This window comes from Metarhizium acridum (assembly GCF_019434415.1).
Source record: "Metarhizium acridum strain ARSEF 324 chromosome Unknown scaffold_578, whole genome shotgun sequence".
NCBI classification, from domain to species: Eukaryota; Fungi; Ascomycota; class Sordariomycetes; order Hypocreales; family Clavicipitaceae; genus Metarhizium; species Metarhizium acridum.
Genome location: NW_027094046.1, coordinates 566,174 through 586,398, shown reverse-complemented (window position 1 = coordinate 586,398; position 20,225 = coordinate 566,174). Strand labels below are relative to the sequence as shown.

Below are 20,225 nucleotides of genomic sequence, written 5' to 3'. Positions count from 1 at the left end.
CCCCCGTAGCGAGGCGAACGATCTACTCCCGGACTTGTCACCAGGTTATATCTCGAGTATTTGAAGTTCTAGTGCTTATCTTACTTCTATGACAAGGGAGCCTCCGAGATCACATCCCATGAAGAAAAGCGGCAGTCCTTGTTTGTATTCCTCCGGTGGTAGTTGGCTTTGCACCTTGAGATTAACGTTCCAGGATTACGTCTCGACTCGCATCGTCTTTATTCCTGTTACCAGCGACTTCGTCCAAAATGCGGCAAGCTTGTTGGCTGAAATCAGATGGCCCATAGTCCTGCTCATGCGACCGACATGGAAACTGGTACTCGTGTAAGATGGCGTCCGGGAATCTAGTCTGCAAAAAGCTGCATCCACGGCTCGGTGCCGATTCCTCGATTCTCGCGGTCGCGACCCCGTCAATCAAAACAAGCCTACGTGCTGTCAGCGCGAGTCGTATGTTGCGGCATTGGTAGGCTGCGGCGCACTGGAACTGGATACTCATGCCGACAGGGCTACTGCGCCCACAGGCGACCAAAGAGTCTGGCTTAATAGGTGATTTGGAAGTTCCTGGTCTCGAAGCTACAGAGGTCTGGCGATCTTGACCACGATAAGCTCACATCGCAGTCATTTCCAATGTTTGTCATCTGGTCCAAGATGGCACGCGCACTGCTGAACCAAAGAAACTATTATTGATGATGGACATACGCCACAGCATCCGAGTGAGGATCGCCTGCAGCAAGCACCAGGCAGGCTAGATTGGCGGGAATATGCGACTCAAGCGGCGCAACTTCATCCTGCGGCGGTGGCTGTCTGGACAAAGGACTTGCGCGCTCACGGGAAACGGAAAAAGAAGAAGAACCATAAAAACAATCATCAGTTTTTGAATGAATCATTCAATGATGCATCAAATACGCCAATCGTGAGCCAAGTGAGGCATCGTAAATCCAACAAACCCCACTCACGCCGTTAAGTGCATATGGGCGTGTTGCAGGCGAAACGCTTAACTGCACAGAAAGGACAGATGGTCACGTTTAAAACGATATGCTTGTGGGATAAAACGGTAGTTAGTAGTTACTCCGTAAGGCGGAAGGAACTTGGGTAGATTTGGCGGGTGGACACGAGAAAATGGACAGGACATGATATCCCCTACTAACAACGTGACATCAGGACAACAATGGATGTACCGGGCCAATGCCTAACTACCTAGGTACCTAGGTACCTAGGTAGGTAGGTAGGTAGGTACTTAAAGTACTTAAGTACACACCCATTCAGTTTTACAGTGGCGCCCTTTGTGCTAGACTCCAGCCCAATATGCACCAGACCGCAGCCGTGGGGTGCTTCCTAACGAATGCATCCACCACGGCACGAGCCGCGGCTCCTGTGCACTTGGCCCAAACAGCCGTAGCTTCATTGTCCGGTACTTCGCCAAAAATAACCTCGATAGGAATATTCATACTTATAATACTTAAACAAACTCGGCTTGCGCCTCCCTACCGCAGCAAAAATACCAATAAACCAGACCTATTTAGAACAGTTTAAAGGGGCGTGGTGGGTGGCCAGTCTCGACCCTCTTTTGACGTCGCGTGCATGCCTGTCGTGCTCTCTCACTCCTCACTTTGTCTTCTGCCCAACCTAAACATGGGAGATCCTCGGCCAATATATGCAGACCACGACACAACCTCACGGGAACAGCCCGTGATAATACGTATTTTCCCCCGTTTCAGGGTACCCATTTATACGGAATTCGGGGGCAAGACTGCATCTTGAAATGAGTCGCCAGTGTCTTTCCGCTTTGAGCATCTCAATATAATCTATAGGTACTCGACCATCTTTGAATACTTCGTACGGGCAAGAAGACGTGTTCTGGATTTTCTGTGAATTGAGCAATAGTGCTGGGAAGTCCAGGAGCATGGCTTGCAACTCTGACGAAGCTCAAAGTGTGGAGCGCAGGACTGCAAAGGGAGGAAAAGAGCAGAAATCTCGGAAAGGCGCAAAAAGGGGTCGGAGACCATGTCTCAAGACGACCAAGTCAAGTCAGGAACCATCTCCCTCAAATGCTTCCAAGCCCCGCCCGCCGCCTACTTCACCACCAAGAGCCGAGCAGATCACACAGTAAAGAAAAAGCTCAGGAGCTGAGCTCGGCTAATTCACCGGCCAACGTAGAGGACGAGTTCAAGGCGCTGTTTGCGGAATACGAAGATCTTTTGAAGAAACCCAGAGTCAAATCAGCTGGGGAACATGGCGAACACGTCTTATTCACGCTCCTGGAAAATAAGTCCATGTACGACAGCTGGTCTAGCTGGTGTAACGGCCATGTTGGCATCAAGTATTTCCTCAAGAAGCTTTTGGGAAAACATCATCACCTTCTTGATGCCAAACATCCAAACTTGCAATACAATACGCTTGCCTACGCGCTGGTCTTTAAGCAACACGACTTCGTCGATGTCGTGCTCCAGGTCAACAACATTGAAGGTCTTCTATATCAAAGGGACGGGAGGAAGATCTTCAACTGCCTCTTGCTTGCCCTCGAGCACTTGTCTCCGTCAATGCCGATCCTGACACGGAGGTGCGCGAGCTACCCTGGTATCTTTTACGAAAAAGACCTCCGAGGACAATACCCCTGTACACGAGGTCGTGCAGTTCATGAGAGAGGAGGCTACGGAGGACATACTGAAGGATGTTCTGAAAGAAATGCTTCCACAAGAGCAAATGGAGGATGATAGCTCAAACGGAGAACAGTCCGAAGCAAGGGACGAAGATCAAGGCACATTTAGCGCTAATATTTCCGAGGGGGGAACTAGCCTGCAAGATGATGATCTGAAAGATGATGAAAGCGAAGCGTCATCATTGCAAGCGGAGGGGTCGGAAATTGAGGCTCATGAAGACGACGAGCCTAATACGGAGGACGACAAAATAGGGACGGAAACTCCGGCTGCGGCGGCGTCCGCAGAAACTACATCGACGAATCTCAGCATGTTAATCCCGGCGCTTGATTGTCGACTGCTTATCGTCGAAGATATGCTCAAAGCCTGGAAAATGGCCTTGAAAGCTACCAATAAGGCAGGGAGAACGCCATATCAAGAGCGAATTGAGAGGTTGAAGGAATGCCAAGCCTTCAAAACGTTGCTTTCAGTCATCAAGAATGGTGACACAGAAGAGGTGAAGAAAGAAGCTTTGCGCAAAGTAGTGGTTGCAGACCCTGTAGCACAGCACATCTTAGCCTTCTGTGTTCGCGAGTTTGATAACCGTGATGATATTGTTCAGTTTCTTTACCAGTCGGATGATGGTATGTAGAGAAACATGTCTGCCTAAACAATTGATTAGCTTTATACTGACTAGACTAATAGAACGTCACCTAGATTTTGATCTAGCCGGTCTTCCGAAAACTTATATTTCACTATCATTTCTCAGGGAGCTAGGCACACACATCCGCTTCGAGAGCGTGCTCAAATACGTGGCTCTACCAATGCTATCTGTTGAGCTACCAAAGACTCAGCAATTCGCCAGGAAGTAAGCAAAGATCACGAGGATAGCTCTGCGTAATCCCCAACCCGCTAACACACGCCTCGTTCTAGGAAGCTTCCTCAGGCAGAGGTGAAGAGTATGACTGACTTGAGAGCCGTCTTTGAATGGTTGCGACAGAGCCAGGTAAAGAAGATCATCAAAGTCACCGTCATAGATTATGGTGGACAGCGCCATAGTGATCCCGCCATCGAAGAGGCGCTTAGAGGTTTCGACGTGGAGGTCTGGGATTGGAAAAAGGTAGATTTGTGCAGCGATGTAATATTCAATTGCGCGAGCTCTGTAAGAGAGATATCCCTCTATCCTTCTGGCAACGGGGCCGCCTTGATGGGTTGGTCTGGCCCCAAGGGCTTCGGGAACCGTAAAAAGTTCCCCAAGGTATGGCCATGAGTTCTATAAACAGCTGGCGACTTGCAAAAATAGTATTCAAAGAAGGCTTGCTAATATGGGTACAGCTGCGCAAAATAAATCTTTACGTACGACAGGTGAGCAGACTTGAAACAAAGAGGTTATGCAACGGAATGTTTACCAGCCATTAAGGGCGAGGACGACACCGAGTTCGAGCGCGAAAGGCTGTTGACCGCGATTAATAACTTCAAGACACAATTGAATATCATCCATAGGGGACCAAAGGCCCTTGAGGAATACGTATTGGCGTTTTTTATCAACGGACTACAGTCAGAGCACCAGACATTCTTCCGAGCCAAGAATGCCAAGCAGCTGGCATCGGAAGGCCAGTCATTGATTCAGCGTCTAAAGACAATATCACTAGACCAGGGGAGTATCGCAAAGAAGGAACAGAGTGAAATTGAGGTAAAGGAATATCTGGACACGAAAGATTTCACTTATGCTTCCGACTTCCGAAGCATAGCCGAGAATGAAGAAGAGTGAGTAACTCGCTATTCTATCATAAGGGGACAAGCCTAACCTCAATGTAGATCGCATCCCTGGATTGGATGCCTAGACAGCTTCCGCAGGTTTCTCTGTGGTTGTCAGGAAGCAAAGGCCACGCCTATGAAGATCGCCATCATCCATGATGGCATCGACGCGAGCGACCCATCCCTCCAGCGGGCAATCGCAATGGGCAAAAGCTTCTCGCACTACCCCAACTCGACCGAGTTCATGAATGCTTATTTCGTTCCATCGGGCAAGCACGGAGCTCAGATGGCCAAACTGATAACCCAAATCTGTGCCGATCCGCGTCTCTTCATCGCCAGGCTAGAGGAACGTTTAGCGCCAGATGACAGCGGGCGACGTATCACGGCAGAGTCTGCCGCCAAGGTAAGTGAATTGAGGCCATTCCCTATCGAGCTTCCTTCCTAAATAACCCGAAAGGCAGTGATGTGGGCGGTTGACTGCAAGGTGGACATCATATCGATGAGCTGGACGATAGAAAACGGGACCACGAACAGCGAGGACATCGAAGCGCTTCGCAAGGCCGTGAAAAAAGCCCACAAACAAAATATTCTCATGTTCTGCTCGACGAGCGACTCGGGTGGCAGCCAAGACGACCGCTCGTTCCCGGGTCAGTGGTTGAACGAGTGCACGCGGATTGGTGGCGCCTCTCACCAGGGACAGAAGCTTGCCCGGGTGAACGAGAAGTCCGTCCAGTTCCTCTTGCCGGGCAAACGGATCCCCATCAAAAACAGCGACGGCAAATCTCATTCATACGAGACCGGGAGCTCGCTGGCTACCGCTTGCGCCTCCGGACTTGCCGGCTTATTGCTCCATTGCGAGCGGTTGCTGGGGTGGAAGGTCATCGTGAACAAGGATAAGATGCATAACGTCTTCAAGGTCCTCGTCCAATGGGGCCAGTTTCCCCACGTACGGCACTACTTCGATAAACACTTCAAAAAGTTCTACGGTGACGAAATCGGTAATAAAACGGCCCTTGTGGATATTCCGAAGCTAGACTGGGATAATGAGACGAGAAAAGCACTGGAAAATCTCATGACTGCATTAACGACTCACATATCAGCTTAGCAAGTTGCGAGTTGACGAATGCTACTAGGTTCACGAGGACCCGCGATTTTCATCAACGTTTCAAAGAACAGAATTGAAGTCCCATACCTCTAATAAAGCCCATTCTCAAAAGCAATTTTGTCTTGATCATCCAGATGCATGTGCACTCCCGCGGCGTGGCGCCGCCCGCCAATGATATGGGCCACGCGCCACATGTAACTATGTGCTCCTATGAAGCAGCGCATTGATCTGGGAACATTTAAATACAATAATAGCCTAGCCTATCCCAACAAATTAAAAGCATCCGGTATGGTGTAGTGGCTAACATCGCTCGCTCTCAAGTATCCTTATCAAGTATTCTTACCGAGCAGCCCAGGGTTCGATTCCCTGTACCGGAGAATTATTTTTTTTGGAGGTTTTCCCGTCCGTGCTCTGTCGTTTAACGGCAGCCGCTGTTCTTTTTATCCTTGTTAATTGAAGCGGCTCGCTACTCACCTGCTGCATTCACCCGGACGGCAGAACTGGCTCTAGGACCAGGGAATTCTATTTCGTTCCCATCTGTCCAGCCTCATCAAGAAGTCCACTCGAAAAAGTCATCATCATTATTACTCGTTCGTATTGTAGAGCCTCAAAAATCCTGCACCCCAGTCTCGCCCGCCGCGCCCCCATCCCCAGCCCAACTCGGCTCCTCATCATCAAACCACCGGTCTTCCTCGTCCCGCCGCAACACCACGTCAAGCTCCTCATTGCCGTCTACCCTAGCGTAGTCAAAGTCCTCATCCCCACCACGTATAAACCGCTCCCGTAGAAACTCCTTCCACAACTCGAAACCCTGCTCCTTGGTGCTCGCTTCCCCGTCCCAGGGATTGTCTATATCCGACGCGGCGTGCCACCTGTGCTTGGCCGGCGACAAATCCTCCCGCTGCTCGCCTGCGGCCTCGGTGGCGAGCGCGGAGAGTCGAGTCTCCCCGCGGGCAAGGTCTGCTTCGAGCACGCGTCCGTAGCCCTTGGCTTGGCCTTCTTGCTGGCGCTCCGAGGAGGTCTGATGCCGCTTGATGAGGCGTTCGTACAGAACCGGGTCTGCGGCTCGGGGTATTAGCCATGGACCTGTTTTTACTAGACGTGAATAGCCGTGGCAGGGGGGGGGGGGGGGGGGGGGGCAGCGAGGTGCAGCTACGTGCCTGCGAGCTCGTGGTCCAGGCTGTTGAAATAGGCCGGGTGCCGCTCCAGATACTCCCGTCGTCGGTTCTGCGCCTGGATCTGAGCCGTCTTGGCTGGCGATTTAGCCGGACGAGGAACCTGCTTGTCGTACAGGTCGTCGACACGAGTCGGGTGGCTCATTGTCGCAGGGGCCTGATGACGGTCGTGAATAAAGAGTAAATCTAGTACTGAAGGAATAAATCAGGCGGCCGGTTCTATATTCACAGAACTCGTTCCAGACGTGTACGATGATGAAGGAAATGACCCAGGTTATTTTGTATAGGTTAGTTGGTGGGGCGCCCTTTTCAAAGGTGAACTCTTTTTCGTCAACCACACTTTCTCGCACAGCAACAAAGTCAGAAAAAATGATGGTCATAATACGTTTATAGCCAGAGAATATTCTAGAGACTTGATTCTAAACATGCCAACAATCTGTTACTGTCTCTGCCGAGGTCATCATCACAGCATAGCCACCAGAGCTCAGTCCAGCAACCTGCCCAGACCGAGCCCGTCAAAAACCGGCAGCAGCATGGCTTCAATACGCGGATGACCATGCATCATCTTGTTGAACTCGTCCAAGAAGGCAATACTACTCCAGTCCCAGTTGATGGTGTGGCGAGGGACCGTCTTTGTAGCCGGGTTATCGTCCGACTCGTCCGCAACCAGGCCGCAACGAAGGGCGTTGTCGCCAATGATCAAACCGCCAGGGCGCAGCAGCCTGTTGGCCTGCCCGGGCTGGGATCGGTCGAGTATGATCTTCAGATACGCGGGGTAGCCGGACTTTTGCGCATCGATGAAGATGATATCATATGGCTCTGGGGGTTCAAGCCCGGCCAGACTGCCACCATGTTGCGTCAGTGAAGTCCCGTATCGGCGACAACCGGGTTTCCGACCTACGTGTGCAAGGCATCGCCCGTAACGACTTGGGCGTTGTTCCAGCCGAACCTGCTGAGCTGGTCCCTGGCCATCTGTGCAAACTCGGGAGTCTTCTCGAGGCCGGTGACGCTGCCATCCTTACCAACTGCGTTGGCCCAAGTGGCCACGGAGAAACCTACGAATGTGCCAATCTCAAGGACTGGAGGGGAAAGTTACAGTTAATAGCTGATGCAAATGGAGAGACCAAAAGAAGAAAAAGAAAATAAATGGATAGATCCTGGTGGATTCGTACCTCTCTTGGCATTAACCATTCGTGCCATCCACGACAACATTTTCGCCTCGAGCAGGGAAATGGTGAAGTAGGAGTTTTCTTGACTGCGCATCACCCATTCATGGTACTTGACAAGATCTTCAGGAAGAGGGACTGAGTGCTGGTCCGAGTACTCACTGACCTTTCGGCCAACTATATCGTTGGGATACAGCGTCGTGCAGTTTTCTATCATGGTTGTGTCGAGCTACCAGCCTGAATGATGTTAGTAGATGGCAGTGATGAAGATAGTCGGGCAGTTTAAGTACTCGATTCGTCCTCGTGGTTACATTATGCCGTGTGACCCATGTCACGTTATTGCACACTATGCGAAGTGAACAAGTTTGCAGTCTTGTTGGGTTGTAAAAACGGCTGGTTCGAGCGAGTGCCTCACTCGTTTCGTCGGGTGTGACAAGAATTGCTGTTATATGGAAACCGTGCGACGTTTGCTGGACAAAAAAGGCATGAAAGCCTTGTTTGCCACAACCATAAGCCTTCCAATCTTCATCTGACGCGCGTCCGCCCATATTCTTCGGCAGGGTGGCGTCAGGTTATCCATCATGGACAAACAGCCAGACTGGAACCATGGCGTTGTCGTGCCATCTTGGGCCAACATCTGTGGCAACGGCATATTTGTGCGACGTCGTCTTCCACAGCCGCAGGTTGATAATTCAACAAATGATTTACGGAGAATAAATAAGAAAAGAGAAGTTTCAAAGTTTCTCAAATCACTTGTGGCAGTCAGGCATCGTCGCTGTGAACAACGAGCCCACAACATGAAGCATCGCGACGTCTCGGCTCACGGCTGCCTGCATCATCTGCACCATCCAACTAGTACGACAAACATAGACTGTGTCGCACTGTGCCGCGGAACGCACATGGTAGACGTGTCACTGTGCCTCCAACAATAGCAACAACAGTCGAGACCATTGTCCAAGACAAGAACCAGGGGTCCCCTGGGCCGTCAACTGCTCGGGGCGCTCATCCATTTTACTCGGGGCGCTCAATACCCCACCACGCCCCAATTTTGGTCTAGCGGCCCCGATTCCAGACCCCACAGTACATTTTCAGTTCAAATGCATGGCAGTAAATGCCCTCAATTAAATGATAAGGTGCTTGTGTAATTTACATGATTTTTTTTAAGCCGCTGTACACTTTCAGGCCGAGGTAGTGTTAAAGAAGGAAAAACGCTACTGCCCGCTGAAAAATTTATACGGCTGCAGCTTTATTAAAAAATCCGTTAATTTTTAATAGAGCTTTTTAGTGTTGAGTAAAGCTGCCATGCATTTTTACTGAGAATGTACTATGGGGTCTGGCAGCGGGGTTGACCGCAGAAAAATTGGGGCGTTAGCGCCCCGAGTAAAATGGATGAGCGCCCCGAGCAATTGACCCTGGGCCTGGGAGAAGCTGACCACCACAGCCCTCGTGTGGTTGTGTGTCCACCTCGACAAGCCGCATGCTGCATCATGACTGACCTGGCCAAGCCCTCGATGCTACGGACGGCTATAGTTTGACGGAAAAGGAAGATGCTGCCAGAGACCCAGTCTGCAGTCCATGCTCCGGTCATAGTGGCTGTCAAAAGCAGCCAAGAGAGTTTGTCAAAGTCTATCTCGTAAATTGCGGTAGCATTGGGCGAATGCATGAATTGAGTGTTGACGGACCACACAAATGGAAACAATCCGCTCCAGCCCCGGGTTGGCGTATTGTTTTTATGCCAATCAGTTCTGTGATTCAGCCATCGGGTTCAAGTTGGGCAGCTCTCTTCCACGCGGCCACCTTTTGCCTTTGCATTTATCATTTCTTCAAAGCCTGTTCCCGCGCGCCTGGTAATGCGGGATTTCTCTAGCTTTTTCATCGGCACGGAGCAGCACGATGAGCTTGATGATTGAGCAGAAAGGCTGAGCGCGACACTGGGTCTTCTTCCCCTTTTGCCCCCTCGGCAACCTCTCCGTCCAGCCATCTGCTCCGAACCGATGAGCCATCGCTGGCAGACACGAGCGAGCTGATGGCGCACGATATTGCTTCCCGCATCAAGGCGCGGCTGTCGAGGCGGCGACATTCGACTACGTCGTCCCTGGCGTCTTGTCGAAGCGGTCTTGGGGAGGCGTCTGTTTCGTCTGTTCCCAGCCAGACCAGCCGTGAAGCATCATTTGCCTCGCACGCACAGCGCACTGCGAGCCAGACCAGCGATGAACAGCCCGAACCGATTGGCCATGGAACCGCAGCCGGGAACGAAAACGAAAACGGTGATGGGGATGGACACACACGACAGCATCGTGACAAGGACCAGGACGGCTGGGCAGGCGACGAACAAGGCGCAAGTCAAGCCAGAGGTCTCGACAGTGAACCACCCGCTGAAGGTCCGTTCTTCCAGCGCTTGTTGAAGGTTTCAGGCAAGGAACCGCCAACGCAGCCTGAACCCCTCGCCGAAGAACCTCTCCCACAGCAGAAATTAGAGGGCCATCCGCTGTCGCATGGCCCAAAACTGGGCCCCCAGGTCTCCCAGGCCCCCCAGAACATCCCCATGGGACCCGTCGACATGGGCAGGGGCCAGGCACATCATGATATGGACGCATCCGACAAGGACCCGCCCCGCCACGACCACCTCCATGGCTCTGCCTGGGCTGCATCTCGATCTCGTCTTCATCCTGATCCTTCAACACAATCAAACCCAGCTACTGCGGTTCATTTGCCGCCCCCGTCGCGGTCAACTCCATCGCCGACATCTTCTTCGCCTCTTCGTCCTTCTCGTACCTCGAGTTTGGCCGTCGGGGACCGCAACTCGCCACAGCGTGGTGGTGCTGGACGGATCCATAACCACAGTCACAACTTGCGGCTTTTCGACATTGGCCCCTCGGCTTCAGGAGTGAGGGCACCCTCCGCACATACTGGTGACGACCTCGAAGTTGATCCTCTCCAGCCCCCGCAACATGGCCGTCAAATCGACCAGCTGAGCTTTGCGTCCTTTCCTGCAGCTGCATCGGCATCTGCTGCCTCGTCTGCCCCCAGTCCGGTATCCGTCGCCACGAGTGATCCACAGCCTTCACGTCGGCAGAGCCTTTTCGCCAGCCGGCAAACAAGCCTGATCAAGACTCTTCTCCGATCCAACCAACCACAGGCCGCCACAGATACTGAACATAGGCACTCTATAGATACCATCATGGTCACCCGAAAGATCTGGGTCAGGCGGCCACATGCCTCTGCTACGACCATCACCATAAACGAAGATGACCTGGTCGACGATGTTCGGGATATGATTTTGCGAAAATACGCCAATTCATTGGGTCGCACTTTTGATTCTCCGGACCTCGTCATCCGTGTACATCCGCGAGACCAAGAAAAAGAAAGGGCCCTTGGTCCAGAGGAAGTTATGGCTCGAACCCTGGATACCTACTTTCCTGGCGGTCAGACTATTGACGAAGCTCTCATCATCGACGTTCCCCGACGAACCCCGAAAGCCTCTCCTCGCGTGCCGATCCCCCCAGGTACGACTACAACATACTACATCACAGAGGACGGCCGACCCTCAGAAGCCGGCGAGGGTTATTTCCCACCCGTCGTGGCCATACCTTCACCGCATACTTCACATGCTGTCCCGGCAACAGCGCCCAACGGTGCAGTACCACATTCAATCGCTGTTCTGGGAACCGGCCATATCCCTCCCATTCCATCTCCGGGTGCCATCAGCAGGTCACGCCTCTATAGAGACCGCCCAGACCGGCCTCGACTAAACAGGACTCATACATCTTCGCCGACGTTGATGGCCGGTCATACTCCAGGGCCGCAAGCCTCCAATACCGGTAGCCACGGTACGCAGAATTTTGTCCCGCGGTTACCTCATTCCCGAACTCATTCAAGCTCGTCAGACCATCCGTCCGGACTCGCGACGGCGAAAACCCCAATGGCCAAATCACCTGGTCCGGAAGCAACCCCCGCCAGAACTGCTACTCCTCCTCCGCGATCTTCGTCTCCGAGGGCACCCAGTCTCCGGCCGCGAAGAAGCAAAAAAAGCTCAGAATATCCTACCACGACCGGCAATGTCCTGAACGGGAGTGTCCCTCCCATCAATGTTCTCATTGTCGAAGACAACCCCATTAATCTGAAGCTATTGGAAGCATTTGTAAAGCGATTAAAAGTACGATGGCAGACGGCCATGAATGGACAAGACGCCGTCAAAAAGTGGAGGACTGGCGGGTTCCATCTTGTATTGATGGACATTCAACTGCCGGTGATGAATGGTCTCGACGCAACCAGGGAGATTCGAAGACTCGAAAGGGTCAATACTATCGGTGTCTTTACAACAACGCCTGACAATGCGACCGGCAACTCGGAAGATGATATCAAGGAACAGGATCGGCTGCAAAATCTTTCTTGTTTCAAAAGTCCTGTGATCATTGTGGCATTGACTGCCAGTTCCCTGCAAAGTGACCGACATGAAGCATTGGCTGCAGGCTGCAATGACTTTTTGACCAAGGTAGACCACATTTTGCGCTTGTTGCTTCATTGTGCCCATTCAAATACTAACCTGTGAATAATAGCCGGTCAACTTTGTGTGGCTCGAGCGCAAAGTGATGGAATGGGGTTGCATGCAGGCACTCATCGACTTTGACGGCTGGCGCAAGTGGAAGGAAGATTTCTCTCAGCAGGATGCAGACAGGGAGGCGGCCAAGAACTCTCTGGCAGCACCCAAGGCCAGATCGAAGAAGAGCCGATCATCTCTCTCTACGACTTCTTAGACGCTCGCTACGCGTCAACATGAATGGTATAATGGCATAATTTCTTCAAGGCCGGTTTATTACCACATTTTCGGCAGTCATGAACGAGGTGGGAAACTAGGATACGGTACTTCCATGATGGGTCATTATGATGCGAAGAGGCACATTTGCGTGTCACCTGCGGAACCAGAGTATATGAGTGTAATTAGATGTGCCAGCCTCAAATCTTTGTGTTATTCGGGAATTTATGGGCGCCTCTTGAGCGTCGCAGGGCTAATGAATTAATACCCATTACATCATTCAGTGTGAGAATGATTTTGTCTGTACTCCGTATATTGATAGTATTTGCAAGGGCTTCTCAGAGGAGGTTGTGGCCGAGGTGTTTTTGGATTAAGAATCGCCGGCGCCGGAAAAATAGTGGAACCGATCGGTTCGAAAAAACTACACCCGCAGAGCTTTGATCCTTGAGCTGCACTTCAGATTCACATTCACATCCACACGACACGTAGGCCGCCAAATCAATTGACTTGGATGCGGCTATTTACTGGGCTTCTCCCAAGCTGAGAAACCATTCCATCACAACGATGCCGCCGAGGATAAATGGCACCTCTGCCTTATTGGCAGCTGACCGGGCGTTGCCCCAACCAGCCAGGTCAGCAGGGCCATTTGCGCGAACATTCTCCTCGACACAGTACCGCGAAAAGATGAGCCGAGCTCGCCAGCAAATGTACCAATGGCTGAAATCAAGAGACGGCCAAGAGCTGGCAGAGGGTGGCAAGGGGCCCCGATATTTGGGGCCGTTCCAAGACCAGCCTTTCCCACAGAACCCATTGTTCCGCAGCCAGCCGGTCCTGGACGAGCAGACGAGGGAGCTGATATGGGAGAAGATTACCCAGCGAGGAGAGTCCCTCAAAGCTGTTTCGGCCGAGATGGGTGTGGATGTGAGACGAGTTGCGGCTGTGGTGAGGCTCAAGGAGGTGGAGAGGCAATGGGTGAAAGACGTAAGTAATGACAGTATCCTCCCCCTTCCTTAAATGTGCTCTCCAATGATTTTTGGGGGGAAATGCATTTCACATGATGAGACAACTATAAAAATTTTCGATTAGTCTTGAAGACACCACCTGTGGTTAGACACTTAGTTTTGCCTGATATACTGACCTTTTTTTACCATTTGTGTTACTGAAAAAGTTTTGTTGGCGAGCGGCGACTAACAGAAAGCAACAGGGCAACAAACTGGCTACGCCATACGCAAAAGCAGTCATGAGCATGCTGCCCAAGACGTCATACCGCGAGGGCGAAAAGAACGAACCGCACGAGCCAGTCAACGAGGTCCACGTGCACAAGTTGACCATGCAGCAGTTATTCGTGCCCGTGTCCGAGTCAAGGCAGTTTACGCGTGAAGACGCCGCCAAGGCTTTCCACGAGACGATGCTCTCGGCGGACGCGCGGTCCCCGCAGCCGCAGCTCATCAAGATGGAGCGCGATATTCTCAAGGGCATGAGCAGGGAAGACAGCAAGAAGGAGTTCGAGGCTGCCGTGCAAAAGGAGGAGGATGGCGTGGCCAAGAAGTTGGCAGAGGAAAAGGCCAAAGAGGAGCAGATGACTACGCGCGTCAAGACGGACCGGTACGAGTTCCGCTTCAAGGAGATTGCCGTGGATGACGTCGGCAGGGATGGACGATCACGGAAGGGTACAGGATGGAGGTACGGTGCGCCGTTTGACGACCGTAAACGCGGCGTGGTCAAGATTCCCACTTCGGTTCCTTGAGGGGCGATGCGCAGGAGTCATGTGTACCATTATACATGTGTTTTGTTTTTTGAGTTTACAGCGATGGGGCGGGTGGCATAAATCAAGCCGTGAGCTTGTTGTATAATACCATGTACAGTGCTGCGTTGCAGCAGACCAAGATGAATACCAAAATTCCAGCAACACAGGCTCATCTAAATCATCTAATGCATGGCGTCGCACATGTTCTCATGACGTTCATAATACCGCACGCGAGGCATCCAGAACACCGTTCTGCGACTCGACGATGAAATTCCGCCGCAGCCGCTCAATTTCGTCGGGCGAGACTCGGCACTCGTTGAGAACGTATTCCTCCACGGAGCCGTACTGCTCCCTCATGACCTTGAGCGTGGCAAGCATGCTCTCGGGCCTGCGAAGAGTCAGCCTTGTGAACTAAGACTCTCTCTCTCTCCCCCACAGGACAAAAAAAAAAAAAAAAAAAAAACTCACATGGAACTCAGCATCCTCCACGCACCGGCCTCGTCAACCGTCACCCCCTCGGCACTCATCAGGCGCTGCATGATGCCCTTCTTCAGCGGCGCCAGCCCCTCCTCGGTCAGGCCGTACTCCCAGGCAATGGTGTCGTCGTCGACGCCGCACAGCGACAGCACAATGGCGCAGAGCAGGCCGGTCCTGTCCTTGCCGGCGGTGCAGTGCACCAGGCACGGCGTGGGGTCGTCCTGCGCGAGGTGCCGCAGGACCGGGGCGAAGGCGCGCTGGCCGCCGGCGCTGAGGATGCCGCGGTACGCCGAGACGAAGCCGGCCGTGGTGTCGACGGCGGCGTAGTCCTGGTACCGCAGGGCGATGGCCTCGGGCGTGTAGTCGACGCGCTGGAAGACGGGGACGTGGACGCGCGACAGGGCCGGGGGCGACTGCGAGCAGGCGTCGGCGGCCGAGGGCCCTCCTGCGCGCGCGACCTCGACGTCGGAGCGGAGGTCGAAGACGTGCGTGACGCCGAGGGTCTGCAGGGCCGCGACGGCGCCGGCGGTCGGGGCGGCGGAGCGGAAGAGCAGGCCCGGCCGCGTGGTTCGGGGCTTCGACGGCGAGGGCGAGGGCGAGGGCGAGGATGTGCTGCTTGGCGGCGCGATGGGGATGTTGCCAATGTCGCGGAGGTTGGGGAGGACGGACTGGTGTTCTGCGAGGCCCATCATGGCGCCCGCGGGTGCAGCAGGGCGGGTTTTTCTTCTTTCTTGAAGGTAGGTGTGGAGGAGGATCGACTTTTTTTATTTTTATTTTTATTTTTGGGAGCCAATTATGCCGTGGTGGGTGGTGTTGGTCGAGGCTCTTGGTGTTTTGGGCCGAGGTTCGGCTTGGGAGGCTTGGGACGGAGTACTACTGGGCACAAAATCGGCCCACAATGGTGCCCTCGGTTCCCTCCGTTTTGCATGGTGTCTATTTCTGGACGCATTGAAACCCGGAGAGGGGCTTGACCGGTGGGCGCGAGCCACCACACTACACCATACCGGATGTTATCCGTCACCATATATACATCACAATACAGTCTCCATCAGTAGGAGGCCTCCACTTTGGTAGACCCGTTCAACATTTATCTTCTTGGGAGACGCAGCACTATCAACTTCCTCTTTTTCAGCCACACTTTCTCGCAGAGTAACGAAGCCAGAAAAATCACCATAGTAATACATTTACAGCCAGGGAATATTCTAGAGACTTAATTCTAAACATTTCGATAATCTGCTCCTCATAACCCGCACCGGCTGTATTGTCAATCGAGGCTGCAATATTACACCTTGGTCGCAGAGTGCTGATGGGTGCATCTCCTTACTTTCCAGCCGTGGAGATGTGTTCCGTAGTAACTAGAAATCGCATGCCTAAGCCGTCTGACCGCGTCAATCTTGTTCGGCATTCTCATACTCACACTCCTTCGGCCAGTGTGCACCCAAGACACGTCGAACCGGCTCCCACCGGGGCGCATTATTAACAGTCTTCATAAACGAGTGTAAATATTCCACAGTTGACGTCTCGTGAACCGTCAGCTGTTTACTCCCCGCCCATTTAAACATGAGTAAAATAACGGCGTGGAGAGCATATGTCGCCTTGTTACCGGCATTTTAAGATCCGTGAGAGTTGTGTGAACTTTGTAATTCGTCTAAAACACTTTTGAGTCAGAATGTTGGTGTCAACTTTGGGCTTCTATTACCTAGCACATGACGGATTAATATAAAAGTATCAATTACAGCTATAACCGGGGCAATATCACCAAGCCGTTGGATTATTAGAACAACATTACGAAGTTTGACTTGGAAAATTCATCTTGAAAGTGTAAATGGCGGATACTAGTAGCAGGTACATCTGCAGGTGCCACGCGCAAGGTTTCGGCAAATGCGCATTTTTGAAAGTCGGTCAAGTCACGGTCCTCAAAGTCCTTGGGGGCGTGACATGTTAAAAATTGTCTTGTCAATATGGAACTCGGTTTGGTCTTTTTATTCTGGGATAATGGTGACGTAGGGAAAATGTGTCGCGAGTCCATCCAAGCGATTCCTAGCTCCTTGATATGAGGACTGTGATCTTGCTTGCTCCAAGTCAGAGCCCTCTCGTCCCTTGACACTTTTAAATGGATGGAGATGAAAATGACATCCGGGGGTAAGGGTGTGTTTCGGTCTGAAATTCGGAAAAGTTGCTCAAGGTGTTTCAGCCCACCACGACGACGGACACTTTTAGGCCCGCACTGAGGGTTTGATAAAGTTTGATAAAGAGTCCATAGATGAGGGATGTACGGCGGCTTGGTAGAACTGATGAAGCCAAATACATGGAATCTCTCGATTGATATGAGTTAATGCGCGACGTTTGAGTAGTTTGGCGTCGAATTGCTCGATATCGTGTACAGGAACGATGACATGGGTCCAGGAGACGCACATACATGGATGGGGAGGTGTGCCGGGATTGTCCAATAGTCTTTTCTAGCTCTGCGACTAATATAATAAGCTCGACGTAGTACAGCGACACTGTTTGCAATGTCAAGATGCGGAGACGACCATTTTACCACCAAGTAGTAGAGTTTGCGTTTGAACAATTTAGCATCCGACGGCATTCCATGCGTTGGCGCAGGCACGAATCTTGTGGCGAGTGAGTCTGCTTGGTGGCCTCGCTTGGCTGGGTCGGTGATGTTTAAACGAACGCCAAGGTTTGTCCATTAAGAAGTATACACTAATATACTGCAGTATATTATAATATATTCCGCGATAGTGGGTACTTTAAGTAGGTTAATATACTTCGCCCACAGACAGTTTAGGGGTCAGGGTCGTGACTTCCCGATACCAGACATCAACATTAAATGTATGGCCAGCTGGCAGGCGTGGCCGTAGGAGCTACCTAGCAGCCAGCCTCTAATCGAAAGTTTTTTTTTTAGACTACAGTCCCCATAATCCACTTTGCCTACAAACCTTGGCTTCTTTTCAGAGTATTTCGTAGTTCTTCAAAGAGTATATATATATATGTTGAATGCCCGCGGCAAGTCTTGAGGGTATATCGCCATCCATCGTCATCATTGCCCGACACACAATGCGGCTGCTACTTGTCTTGTCCATCTCCGTCCTGTTGGGCTTTGTGTCGGCCGGCACGGGGCCCAAGAAGGACCCCAATGAAAAATTCAACGATCGCAAAAAGGCCGAGGCCGAGTTTGAGGAGAACCGCAAGGTCTTTACTTGGGCCGTCAGAGAAATGACAAAAACAAAGTCCTGGGCGGTGGGCTTGAAATGCCACGAGTGCCTGGTACGTACGCTTCCTGTCGGCGCTCGACATTTTTGCAAGCTGACCTCTCGTCTTGGTAGCGATTTTTAAAGTATATGCAAGGCTTCGCCGCCACAAACGACGAGTTTATCCAAAAAGGAAAAGACATGTGCTCCATGATCCACAGGGCTCACGTCAATGTAAGTGCCGCCTCCCCCATCACCGCTGCTGCACACGCTGAACACGGGGGGTTCACAGGTCAAAGTCGAAGACTTGTGCGTAGAGACGGTTGAACACTATGGACCAGTCATGGCGCAGGTCCTGAGAAACATGAACCCGGTGGGCGAATCTGAAGGTGCGCAACTGTTTTGCAATGTCTGGGCTGGAACTTGCCCGGCCGTCACGGTGCGCTATCATGTTCCCATCAACTACACGAGAAACGAGCAGCTGCTTCCTCGTCCCAAGCCCAGCGGCAAACGGCCATTCAAATTCGTCCACTTCACCGACCTCCATCTCGACCCCTATTACGCCGCAGGCACCGGGTCGCAAACCGACAAGAATTGCCCCCATCCATTGATTTGCTGCAGGGCCTTCTCGGAAAAAGAAAGAGACATTATATTTCGATTGAGGAAGAAACCGCAGTTGGACAAGGGAGATCCGCAGATAGATATCGCAGGTCCATGGGGTCACCACGGCTCCTGCGACACTCCCAACCGCCTTCAGCAGAGCATGTACCGCGCCATGAGGAAGTTCGCTGGCGACACCGACTTCGCCATCTTCACCGGCGGCATCTTGTCACGCCAAGTCTGGAACTCGACGGCGCAACTCAACATAGAACAAAGTCAGTCTCGCTGCACGCCTCACCCCATCTTGTTGGAAAAGACGTTGTGCTAACATGCCATGTAGTTGAAAAGGCGTATAGTAACATGAGCGAGCTGTTCGACTATGTCTACCCAGCTGTTGGCAATGACGAGAGCTCGCCCGCCAACCTCTTCGAGGCGGAACCAGTCAACAGCAGGGTGAGCCAGCAGTGGCTCTACGACACGCTCGCGTCTCTGTGGTCTCGCTGGATCGGCCGCGAAGATGCACACAGGGTCAAGGACGGCGGGTACTATTCCACAAAGGTGCCGCACCGGAATCTGCGCATCATCTCGCTCAACACCAACCTCTACAGCTACAAGAACATCTGGGTCTACCAGGACCCCATCAACCACGACCCGGCCGGGCAGCTGGCATGGCTGGTCAGCGAGCTCGAAGCGGCCGCGAGGGCCAAGGAGCACGTCTACATCATCGGCCACATGGCCATGGGCGACGCCGACATCCTCCAGCACTACTCGCGCTCGCTCAACCAGATCATGAACAAGTACGCGTCCACCATTGCCGCCATGTTCTTCGGGCACACACACCTCAACCAGTTCCAGCTTCATTACCGGGGGTCCGACGATCCGCAGTCGCCGCATTGGTGGCGCAACGGCGAGCGGCTCCTGGCCGAGGACGCCATCGTCACGTCGTATATTGCGCCTTCCATCACCCCGGTCCTTGGTGCGCCGGCCTTTAACGTCTTTTACGTCGACCCGGAAACTTTTGGAGTCCTCGACGTCGTCACGTACTCGTCGAATATGATTGATCCCTACTGGGAATACGACAAGGGCCCCATCTGGGCGAGGGCCTTTTCGGCCAAGATGGTGTATGGGATTCCGCAGAAACTCCCCGAGGGGGGTGAGCTCACGCCCGCCTTCTGGCACAAGATTAGCGAAAGGTTTGACTGGGATAGGACCTTTTACAGATATTACTTTGGTCGCCAGACTAGTTGGAATGAAATGCCGACGGGCGAGTCGCAGAGAGCAAAGGACCAGTGCTTCATCCGCGGCGGTATCGCCAGGAACTGTTTGGGCATACCCGGCAGGGGAGGGCTGGGCGGATTATTCGGAATCACCGGTTGACGACCACATGCATATACAGACTGCGTGTGTTTTAGCCCGGCGGTTAAATGGCATTATTAAATATGACCAAGTATCACTATGTATATCCAAGTATCGCGAAATATACTCAAGTATTATTAAATGTATTTGAGTATTACTAAATATTACAAACATCTAGATCGTTATCATGACAGAATCTAAGCATGCAAACATAATCATCGGTCTTGTGGAAACCCACTGCCTGTGGTACTCTGT

The 20,225-nt window shown here is 52.3% G+C and overlaps 7 protein-coding genes and 1 non-coding gene across 8 annotated transcripts; 5 read left to right on the top strand and 3 right to left on the bottom strand.

Moving 5' to 3' along the window:
* Positions 1 to 1,636: 1,636 nt before the first annotated feature.
* On the top strand, positions 1,637 to 5,499 carry J3458_021274 (uncharacterized protein; the record flags this gene model as incomplete). Its single annotated transcript, XM_066122516.1, has 8 exons — positions 1,637 to 2,466; positions 2,561 to 3,280; positions 3,342 to 3,504; positions 3,570 to 3,894; positions 3,972 to 4,001; positions 4,057 to 4,403; positions 4,455 to 4,797; positions 4,879 to 5,499. The coding sequence occupies exons 1-8, from the start codon at positions 2,049 to 2,051 to the stop codon at positions 5,497 to 5,499; spliced, it is 2,967 nt and encodes a 988-aa protein (XP_065972526.1). The 5' UTR covers positions 1,637 to 2,048.
* Positions 5,500 to 5,781: 282 nt separating this feature from the next.
* On the top strand, positions 5,782 to 5,876 carry J3458_021273. The gene has a single exon. It is a non-coding gene; the product is annotated as a tRNA-Glu (tRNA).
* A 230-nt stretch (positions 5,877 to 6,106) lies between these two features.
* J3458_021272 (uncharacterized protein) lies at positions 6,107 to 6,819 on the bottom strand (the record flags this gene model as incomplete). Its single annotated transcript, XM_066122515.1, has 2 exons — positions 6,107 to 6,558; positions 6,660 to 6,819. 2 exons carry the CDS (start codon positions 6,817 to 6,819, stop codon positions 6,107 to 6,109), a joined length of 612 nt encoding a protein of 203 aa, XP_065972525.1.
* A 122-nt stretch (positions 6,820 to 6,941) lies between these two features.
* J3458_021271 (uncharacterized protein) lies at positions 6,942 to 8,637 on the bottom strand. Its single transcript, XM_007814007.2, has 4 exons — positions 8,152 to 8,637; positions 7,847 to 8,077; positions 7,576 to 7,753; positions 6,942 to 7,516 (listed from the first exon to the last, which is right to left on the bottom strand). Exons 2-4 carry the CDS (start codon positions 8,055 to 8,057, stop codon positions 7,159 to 7,161), a joined length of 747 nt encoding a protein of 248 aa, XP_007812198.2. The 5' UTR covers positions 8,058 to 8,077; positions 8,152 to 8,637; the 3' UTR covers positions 6,942 to 7,158.
* Positions 8,638 to 9,100: 463 nt separating this feature from the next.
* Positions 9,101 to 12,928, top strand: MgSsk1_3 (response regulator). Its single transcript, XM_066122514.1, has 2 exons — positions 9,101 to 11,670; positions 11,728 to 12,928. Exons 1-2 carry the CDS (start codon positions 9,867 to 9,869, stop codon positions 12,390 to 12,392), a joined length of 2,469 nt encoding a protein of 822 aa, XP_065972524.1. The 5' UTR covers positions 9,101 to 9,866; the 3' UTR covers positions 12,393 to 12,928.
* Positions 12,929 to 13,063: 135 nt separating this feature from the next.
* J3458_021269 (mitochondrial 37S ribosomal protein mS45) lies at positions 13,064 to 14,343 on the top strand (the record flags this gene model as incomplete). The annotated part of the gene is made up of 2 exons (XM_007814009.2): positions 13,064 to 13,577; positions 13,801 to 14,343. Exons 1-2 carry the CDS (start codon positions 13,161 to 13,163, stop codon positions 14,341 to 14,343), a joined length of 960 nt encoding a protein of 319 aa, XP_007812200.1. The 5' UTR covers positions 13,064 to 13,160.
* Positions 14,344 to 14,559: 216 nt separating this feature from the next.
* J3458_021268 (uncharacterized protein) lies at positions 14,560 to 15,841 on the bottom strand (the record flags this gene model as incomplete). The annotated part of the gene is made up of 2 exons (XM_007814010.2): positions 14,812 to 15,841; positions 14,560 to 14,731 (listed from the first exon to the last, which is right to left on the bottom strand). The coding sequence occupies exons 1-2, from the start codon at positions 15,510 to 15,512 to the stop codon at positions 14,560 to 14,562; spliced, it is 873 nt and encodes a 290-aa protein (XP_007812201.2). The 5' UTR covers positions 15,513 to 15,841.
* A 2,473-nt stretch (positions 15,842 to 18,314) lies between these two features.
* On the top strand, positions 18,315 to 20,090 carry J3458_021267 (uncharacterized protein). Its single transcript, XM_007814011.2, has 2 exons — positions 18,315 to 18,889; positions 18,955 to 20,090. Exons 1-2 carry the CDS (start codon positions 18,358 to 18,360, stop codon positions 19,989 to 19,991), a joined length of 1,569 nt encoding a protein of 522 aa, XP_007812202.2. The 5' UTR covers positions 18,315 to 18,357; the 3' UTR covers positions 19,992 to 20,090.
* The last annotated feature ends 135 nt before the right edge of the window (positions 20,091 to 20,225 follow it).

Bases quoted from the DNA above. Each gene is read 5' to 3' on its own strand.
- J3458_021271 (XM_007814007.2), bottom strand. From the start codon at position 8,057: ATGATAGAAAACTGCACGACGCTGTATCCCAACGATATAGTTGGCCGA. The intron at 7,754-7,846 runs GTACGAATCCAC...TTTCCCCTCCAG, and splicing joins AATGGTTAATGCCAAGAGAG to TCCTTGAGATTGGCACATTC. The intron at 7,517-7,575 runs GTAGGTCGGAAA...ACATGGTGGCAG, and splicing joins ACGGGCGATGCCTTGCACAC to TCTGGCCGGGCTTGAACCCC.
- J3458_021267 (XM_007814011.2), top strand. From the start codon at position 18,358: ATGGCGCAGGTCCTGAGAAACATGAACCCGGTGGGCGAATCTGAAGGT. The intron at 18,890-18,954 runs GTCAGTCTCGCT...CATGCCATGTAG, and splicing joins GCAACTCAACATAGAACAAA to TTGAAAAGGCGTATAGTAAC.
- MgSsk1_3 (XM_066122514.1), top strand. From the start codon at position 9,867: ATGGCGCACGATATTGCTTCCCGCATCAAGGCGCGGCTGTCGAGGCGG. The intron at 11,671-11,727 runs GTACGCAGAATT...CAAGCTCGTCAG, and splicing joins CTCCAATACCGGTAGCCACG to ACCATCCGTCCGGACTCGCG.